This window comes from Nerophis ophidion, linkage group LG14 (assembly GCF_033978795.1).
Source record: "Nerophis ophidion isolate RoL-2023_Sa linkage group LG14, RoL_Noph_v1.0, whole genome shotgun sequence".
Taxonomy (NCBI): Eukaryota; Metazoa; Chordata; class Actinopteri; order Syngnathiformes; family Syngnathidae; genus Nerophis; species Nerophis ophidion.
This window is the reverse complement of record NC_084624.1, coordinates 30,682,234-30,691,289: the sequence shown is the minus strand read 5'-3', so window position 1 is coordinate 30,691,289 and position 9,056 is coordinate 30,682,234. Positions and strand designations below refer to the sequence as shown.

General features: G+C 37.7%; 1 protein-coding gene and 2 non-coding genes across 4 annotated transcripts; 2 read left to right on the top strand and 1 right to left on the bottom strand.

Annotated features, from left to right (window-relative positions):
- The first annotated feature begins 1,169 nt into the window (after positions 1 to 1,169).
- Positions 1,170 to 7,743, top strand: itm2cb (integral membrane protein 2Cb). Of its 2 annotated transcripts, none has more exons than XM_061920363.1 (6): positions 1,170 to 1,427; positions 3,526 to 3,663; positions 5,235 to 5,426; positions 5,519 to 5,629; positions 5,904 to 6,054; positions 7,002 to 7,743. In XM_061920363.1, exons 1-6 carry the CDS (start codon positions 1,341 to 1,343, stop codon positions 7,091 to 7,093), a joined length of 771 nt encoding a protein of 256 aa, XP_061776347.1. In that variant the 5' UTR covers positions 1,170 to 1,340; the 3' UTR covers positions 7,094 to 7,743. The 2 variants fall into 2 exon arrangements, with proteins under 2 accessions (XP_061776347.1, XP_061776346.1); XM_061920362.1 differs by having other exon boundaries at positions 1,176 to 1,427; positions 5,232 to 5,426.
- A 641-nt stretch (positions 7,744 to 8,384) lies between these two features.
- trnaw-cca (transfer RNA tryptophan (anticodon CCA)) lies at positions 8,385 to 8,456 on the top strand. The gene has a single exon. It is a non-coding gene; the product is annotated as a tRNA-Trp (tRNA).
- A 361-nt stretch (positions 8,457 to 8,817) lies between these two features.
- On the bottom strand, positions 8,818 to 8,889 carry trnap-agg (transfer RNA proline (anticodon AGG)). The gene has a single exon. It is a non-coding gene; the product is annotated as a tRNA-Pro (tRNA).
- Between the last annotated feature and the right edge of the window lie 167 nt (positions 8,890 to 9,056).

The following is a 9,056-nucleotide window of genomic DNA, read 5'->3' as shown; positions in this document are numbered from 1 at the left end:
CAGACATTGTACAGCAAGTGATGTTTTATTATGTCTGTTGGCCGTCATGAAGTCTGCACTGAGTAGTAAGGAGTGTTGTCAAAAGGAAAAGCGAACATTGTGATGCATTTGTAAAATCAATGCGCCACCCTATGCTAAAAATGATCAAAAGGTGTAAATATGAAAAGTTATTATAAATGTGCCTTCTTACATCACATATATACATACAGTGTGTAAATAAACCCTTGATTGAGGTGTTTCAGTTTATTTCAAACATACATACAATAAAATGTAATGCATCACATATTTCCAGTTTAATTATAGCACGTCCGAAAAGGAGTAGGAAGAAGCAGAGCTTATTCAATTATGTCCCTTTTCATATCATAAAAATGTATCCCATTTCCTTGTTCTCTGTAACAGACCAGTGAATAAATAAATAATATTACATAATAAGTAAAAAAATATTAAAGGCAGACTTTTTGATCGCATTACTTTACTAGTTATAATGCATAAAAAAAGAAAAACAACTTAAATGATAGGCAATATTCCCCCCCAAAAGTGCAACCCTCCTTTGAAAGGTATACCATAGCTAATATCGTAATAATCAATTAATAGTACTTATTTTATTCCAGTTTTTAGTGTGGATACAATTAGCAAAGGTCAAAACAACAACTTTTAGCCACACGTACAACACTATGCACTTTTTTATTATTATTATTCTCGTGGTTTCTTAATATGTCAGGTTTATATTGTGTAACACATTTATACACAATGCAAACAGCTATCGCGTGGGCCTACATTGTTCCACATGCTTTAAATAACTAACACAGGAAAATGGTATCATTCATAGCTATGAAATTATAGGGCTTATAAAAAATGTGCCAGGGTTGGATATCTGGCACAAACTCCATTTAGCTTCAAGGACTTTGATGCAAAGCGCCACTTCCGGAGGATGATGCCTTTCACGATTTGTATTAAGACACGGAAAACTACCATGTAGGGCATTTAATTTCAGAATAAGGGCATGTCATTGGAACGGATAGCCCAAATAAGACCTATAATTTAATGTATGTTCTCTAATCATATAATTATGATATTATATTCGTGTGAAAACAGGATTAACACCCCAAAACGTTTGTATTCTATGTGTCTTACCTCGTAGCGTTGACGCTGTGCTCTTATTTTGACAGCGTTCGGGCGATTCTTCCGTGTTACCCACGCAGGGCTTCTTCGTCACAGTATACGTGCTTATGAGGTCACAGAGACTCTGTCAGGAGATATAAAACCTCTTCAATCTGCTACATGAAGCCAGTGAGCTTCATCTTCGAGTGGAGACAAACGCGACAATAAAAGAGCAGAAAATGGTGAAGATAACCTTCCAGGCAGTTTCGGCGCCGAAGGCCGACAAAGACAACGAGGAAGACCACATCGTTATACCTCAGGCTCACGTGAGTTAACATACTTTTTATTAAAATACATCATTAAATACATCTTGACATTGGGCGGATTTCTGTTGTACTTTTTGACCATTGGTTTAAGGCGAAAACTTATAAATTGCAGTTGTAGACGTTCTCGGACAATATAATCTTATAGCGCAGGTGCAGGAGTGCAGCCGTTAACATAACGTCACCTTTTGTTGACGTCCTTTGCAGGCCTGCCTGCTTCTTCACACTCATGCACTACCAGGCAGAAGTTTGGAGATCATTTTGCATGGTGGTGTTTGTATATTATATTTGTCCATATAACATTAAATGCAAACAAACAAGTTAATTTCATGCAGAAAACCTGTGACGTCACGGGTTCAAGCATTAAATATACTCACAATCCAAATATAAGAGATGCACTAAATTTATTTGCATACATACAAAGATAACATTGTGATTGACAGTTATACTTGGTATTGTTTACAGTATTATTTTTTGAAAAGTATGAGGTTACTATTGTGAATTACTATTTAAAAATATACAAACTTTCCATAGAAGGCTAAGACAAAACAATACCACTTTGTGCTATTTAACATTGGGTTTAATAAACTTTGCAAATAAAGTGAGTTTACAATCAAAGACGGTTGAGTAGTTATTCCAGATGCATATATATATTTTTTTTGTAATAATGCATATATGTTATTTATTAAACTAATAACTGATATTTTATTTTCATCACCCATGTTTCTTTTTACTTATTTGTAACCAACAGAATATCGGTAACTGCTCGATTCGGAGATGTTTGCATTGCTTTTACTGCTTTTTGGACATGTATAAATGTGCAAGAGTAAACATGATTTTGTTTGTGACTTATTTTAACCATATTCCAAATAAACAAAATACTACAATGCAGTTCTACACTTATACACCGTGTCTTTAAAAACAAGACAAAGGGGCAGTTTTGGAGGTTTAGGTGAACCTAAACATGTCACATGTTAGACCAGTGCTTCTCACCCACTCCACTGTGACTATACATATTATATAAATATATCACTGCATAACATTGTATCCTCATTAACATTAAAGACCACACAAATTAAATATAGATCAACTTACAACAAAAAAGTATAACTTTATTAACATTGTTTATTAACATTTATTATTTATTTATTAATATTTAGCTTTTTAGATAAACTCTTAAGTAATAATAAACCGAAATTGATCAGCAACATTTACTCAGGGGCACACTATATATATCACTCAGACAAAACAAAAATGAATTAATTGTGCAGATTTTTTTTATTTTAAACAAAATGACAAAGTCAGAATTAATGGCTACAATGAGCACATTTATAGTGCATCGCTTTTTGAAGTGGGGTTTGAAGTATGATCCTACTGTATGATGCTGATAAAACATGTTCAGGGTCACATTTGCCTCTAGCATCGCACCGCGTGCCCCACTATTTGAGGAGAACTGCTTGTCCCCGACACAACTCACCTTTTCACTGTAATACATGTTGAATAATCTATACGTGGATGTTTACTTTGGCAAAGCTCATTGACAAGCTCCCGACAATGAATCAACCACACGTCTGTGTGACGTGAACACATGTGGTGTTTCTAACAGGCGTCACAGCCTCTCTGTGCGCATGTCTATTAATAAGTCGTCCTCTGCCAAAAGGGATCCCAGCTGACTGCTCTCCTTTTTGACTCCCACGGGGGGATGCCAGCTCACAAGTACAGATGCTGGAAGCGCACCTCTCAGCTCAGAATAGGCCTGAGACGGGCCACGTGCCAGCCAGCGCCTCCGTCAGAGCCTGACGCAATCTGAGCTCCCCTTCCGCTCGCCATAGCAACAGTAGTAAGGCGAAGGCGGCAGATTGCTTGTGAGACTGTGGGCGGGCATCTGCTGGTGTGCCTCATTGCGCTCAGTCCTACGTCTATCAGATCTCCTCGCCTGACTCATCGGGTCTTGGAATATAGCCGGTACACTTTGAGCTGCAGCGAGGTGCAACTTCCGATCTCACTAGCTCCAAATGAGGCTTGTTAGGTTATATCAGTGTTGAACATGACTCCATGTTCATGAAGAATCATCTTACTGAATTGTGTTTGTCTTTTCCAGGATCAGCAGACTCTTCCAGTCAAGGGCAAGAAGCACTTCCCAACACGACTGTGCTCTCTAATATGTGGCGTGGTGGTCCTCATCGTAGGATTGACGCTAGCTTCCATCTATGCCTACCGTGACTACTATTATCCTCAGGTTTGTTCTCCATCACACCTTTTCAATTCCATGTAGTATTTCCCCATTAGAAAATATTGCACATTAAATAAATACTTAAAATGCACACAGAGCATATGCATGGAAGGTCGAAAACAAAGGAGCCTTGTTTAAACATAAGTTTAAATGTTTATGATAAAAAACAGAAATAAAGTCACTTTTGGTTAACGCATGGATGTAGAAGATCTACATTTGTCGTACAAGTACAATAAAGTTAACCACTGTTAAGTAAAACATACAAATTGTGTGCTCACCTTGGTGATCATGCGACTCATGTACAGTACAGGCCAAATGCTTTTTCTTTAGTTTCCTGGCTATTTACATTGTAGATTGTCACTGAAGGCAACAGAACTATGAATCAACACACATTGGAATTATGTACTTATTAACAAAAAAAGGTGAAATAACTGAAAACAATGTTTTATATTCTAGTTCCTTGAAAATAGCCACCCTTTGCTCTGATTACTGCTTTGCACACTTTTGGCATTCTCTCGATGAGTTTAAAGAGGTAGTCACCTGAAATTGTTTTGCACTTCACAAGTGTGCATGAAGCTCAGCGAGAGAATAACAAGAATGTGCAAAACTCGTAATCAGAGCAAAAGGTGACCATTTTGAAGAAACTAGAATATAAAACATGTTTTCAGTTATTTCACCTTTTTTGTTAAGTACATAACTCCACATGTGTTCATTCATAGTTTTGAAGCATTCAGTGACAATCTACAATATAAATAGTCATGAAAATAGAGAAAACGCATTGAATTAGAAGGTGTGTCAAAACTTTTGGACTGTACAGTATGTACTTGTGAAGTGAGTCCCTTGGCATTCAGACTTCTCAACTTTCTTTTAATATTTAAGGCAACTCATTGTAATATTGTAGTGGGCGGCCAACATGGAAGGATGTTTTTCTTCTGTCACAATTAGTGAATAATTTAATCAAACAATAAATAAAAATTAACTTGATTGCTTTGCAGGCATTGCTCGATTGTCCATGTGGTTGTTTTAATTGTCTATATCGCTTCAAATTGGAGTACAACAGGGTTCACTCTGTGCATCACTCTGAGTACCTCAGCGTGTTTATTCAATAGCACAAGGGAATGAACGTAGTGGGTCCTCTTGTTGTCTATTCACAATTGTTGTCTCTGTGAGAGGAGGCGGGACTGCTATCTTCCAACACATGCACAGACAGTCGATAGTGAGAAGCACCGCAAAGTAACAATAGTTTGCAGAACAAATATGATCGCAAAGCCAAATTTCACGGCCCGTCAACACAGATGAACAAACAAGTTTGCCCAATTTGTTGGAAAGTGATAGGAAACAAAAATATTTCCAACTTGGGGTAAAAACCTGCACTTCTAGATATTAAATATATTTTAAAGTGCATTTTTCGCAAGCAGATTGAGAGGCCATTTTGTTCGTTTACTTATTTAAGATAATAACTCGGCAATCATTTTTCGGACAATAAGTAGGCCTCGTTATCGTCACACATTTTCCATTGGCTCGCCACGAACCATGTGACGTCCTAACTTGAGTTTTGTTGTTCACGACATCAGCAGCTCGCAGCAGGAAGAGACTTCTTCCACTGTCGGGTGGTCTTCGAGGACACGGTGTACGCACCCCTTCGGGGAAGACAGGAGTTGGAGGAGAACGTGGGCATCTACTTGGATGAAAACTACGAGCAGATCAGCGTTCCCGTGCCGTACTTTGGAGGCTGCGACCCGGCTGACATCATCCACGACTTTGAGAGGGTGAGTCCCCCCGACTTGACTTTGGAAACGTCCTCCTTTTTAAAAGTGTTTGATCACATTTGTAATAAGATGCATTTATTTTTGGTGTCCAGGGCCTGACTGCTTATTATGACATTGCACTGGACAGCTGCTACATCACTGAGCTAAATACAACCATGGTGATGCGCCCAAGGAACCTATGGGAGCTGCTTGTCAATCTCAAGGTGAGAGCTTCACTTCATAGCTTTCCAGAAAATAATTACTTTCTTTCACAAACTAGCCTGGATCGAAGACTTCTTACATGAATAAATAAAACAAATGGACAACTGTTTCTATAAAATATATTATTTTCCCCTGGGACACTAACATTCTTTAAAAAAACCTGCTAAAACATAAGGATAAATGTGGACATATAGGTTTATTGTTTTTAATAAGAAGTATATTTTGTTGTCATTTACCAACCAAACTGACAGTATTTATTTTTAAATTTTTCCACAGGTAGGGGCGTACCTCCCTCATACGTACCTGGTCCGGGAGGAGATGGTGGTGACGGGCCGGGTGAGGAACATGAGACAGCTGGGCCCTTACATCCACAGGCTGTGTTACAGCAAAGACACGTACCGCCTCAGACGCCGCAGCCAGCATCAACGTGAGTGCACACACCGTTTTTTTTTTTGCTTCTCGTTATCGACATCGTCTGTACCCGCAAGGAGGAAAGAATCGCACCATTGAGTCACAGGGAATCCAGGTTTTTGGTGCGGAGGAAGAAGGGAAACAAATATTGACCAAATATAGACTTCCTGCCTGTCATTGCAGTCGTTTTACATACAGCTTGATTTCTGGATGTGTGGGCGCAGACTGGGAACTCTTGTGAGTCACTTGTAGTGGAGTGGACACACTCACTCCAAGTGTGGAGGATGGAGTGATAGCTCATGCGAACATTTTGATAGGTGTGACAGCTTTTGGCGATGATGCATGCGACTTCCTCTTCTTTTGTACAAATATGGATTGGCAGATTCTACCCCAATAAGCATCATCTTGGGGAACTTCATCTAATCACAATGTGAGCCTGAATGCCTCACAATAGGGCAATAAATACAAAAAGCTAAATGTTATAAGTTGTGATTTGAATCGTACAAACATTTTTGTAGTATTTTGGGAATTTAAAAAAATGTACAATGCTTTAGAATAAAAACTAAATCCACGTACCAACCAGTATTTTTAATTTGAGCCTGTGAACAATTAAGTCATTTGTTAAGCTCCCCAGTAGATGTTGCTAACCCCACTATCTTGAATATTTAGGGTGATATTAATTCTAATTTAGCTTGTGTTATTTGTCAATTAAATGTATTTTTAAAGTATTTTTTTCCCAAATTTTCAGTTTCCGATTAGTTTTTAAAAATGATTTTATTTAGACTGAAAAAAACGGCTAGTTTGTATAGGGTTCATTTGGGCTCAAATCAATTTTGGCAAGCATAGATTTGTTAAAAAGTGAGACAATGTTTGTGTTTGTTAGCTACACCGCAAGGAATTATTAATGTCAAAATTCCAATGAAACACGGTATTGTCATTCATGTGCCCACTCTTGCGTTGCAGGCGTGGAGCGGCGTGATACGAAGAAGTGCCAAAGCATTCGCCACTTTGAGAATCCTTATGTGGTGGAAACGAGGATCTGCAACAGATTCTAAGCGGACAGGCCAGCACGGAAGTGACTTTCCAACCATACCTCTTGAATACCACTTTTAACTGCACTTTACGACTTATTGAACTTATTTGCTTTCATGTTCTGTTTTTAATTTTAATACTCTGTATTTTTATGATGTTATATGTTCAGATATTTGTGTAGCCTGTCCCGTTGTGCAGAACTTAATGTGATTTTATTTAGGAATATGTTATAAAATGGCAAACACATACCTCATGTAGATTAGACGTAAGTCATGAATTATGTACAGTATGACTTCTGATTGTTACCAAGCAATATATATGATATATATATAAATTTTTAAGAGTTATTTGTTTTATGGCAAGCATAGTTTACTGGTGTATAGTTTGTCTCCTTGGATATAAATGGCTTTAGACTGTAAGCAAAAGAGTTTTAGCATCAGAGGTAACCAAAGTGTGCGCCCAGCAGTTTGATATGGAGAATATCCTAGAATGTAGATGATATCCAAAATCACTTGACTTCAACACATTGCGTTATTATAAATACACTTTTTGATTTATGCCTATAATTTGTTACTGTCTTCAACATCCCATGCTCATATATCTATGTATTGTATTCTACTGTACAGTCAATCCTTGTAATATTGCTGCTTTAAGAATAAACAATTAAACTACAGCCTTTTGTGCATTTTTAATGAATTGTAGATAAGAAAATGTTCATAATGAATTATTCCTTAATATTATGAAATGTATTCCGCATCTCGACCAAAGTCGGATTGATTGAAAGATAGAAACTTTTATTAGTAGATTGTACAGTACGTATTCTGCACAATTGACCACCAAATGTTAACACTCGATAAGTTTTTCAACTTCTTTAAGTTGGGGTCCACGTTAATCAATTCGTAGTAGGAAATAGGCCCCAATTTACCTAAGATCCTATTGATTGTAAATGGATAAGAAAATACTATGAACTTATGAGCAAATGTGAAGGGACCTAAAGAAAAATGTACCTGTTTCAAAAATCAGCCAAGGTTATTCCGGGCATCTCACGTGTCTTTAAGGACAGAGATGGTCTTTAACTTGTGTTTTGTTCCCTCAACATGTAGCATATCCCTCATGTAGTTATATTGGGGTTGAGAGTGTTTTTTAGTTTTTTTTTTGCTTCATTCCCCAGGTTTTGAGACTAGTCTGGTTATTTTATTTCAGCATATTTTATTAGTAGCATGTTTTTTTCAGTTGCATTTGTTCAATGATGTCCAATTGACATGATCATGACTACTTGGTTAGGTAAAAATTGATGAAAAAATTATACTACTGGACCTCGTGGCGCAACGGTAGCGCGTCTGACTCCAGATCAGAAGGTTGCGTGTTCAAATCACGTCGGGGTCAATCTTAATATCGACTTCTTGATTCGTTTTTTTATTATACCAATATGGGGAATTACAATCAGTATACCATATGATTAATGCATTATATACATTAACAGTCATATTTATAACAACATACAAAACCCAGCCTTTTTCATCCGCCTGAGCTAACCATTGAAATAACGCTAAACGTGTTCCATCCATCCATTTCTAACGCTTATTCCGTTTGGGGTCGCTGGTGCCTATCTCAGCTACAATCGGGCGGAAGGCGGTGTTCACCCTGGACATATCGCCAGCTCATCGAAGGGCTAAACGTATTCCGTAAAATGTATGATGATTTTGTCCAGTCTTTGTTACAGCGAGAAGAGGCAAAAAAAAAAGATGGGCTCGTCCGGGATTTGAACCCGGGACCTCTCGCACCCTAAGCGAGAATCATACCCCTAGACCAACGAGCCAGCTGCAAAATCCGAGATGTATTGTGATTAAATTTTAAAACATGCTCTCACCAAGTCACATAATTTCTACCACTGCTCAAAGTTATGGGTGGCGATTAACTTCTTACCTTCGTTTTGTACCGATTTGAATTGTGTTAATCAACAGTTTTGCAAAAATATATTTAAAA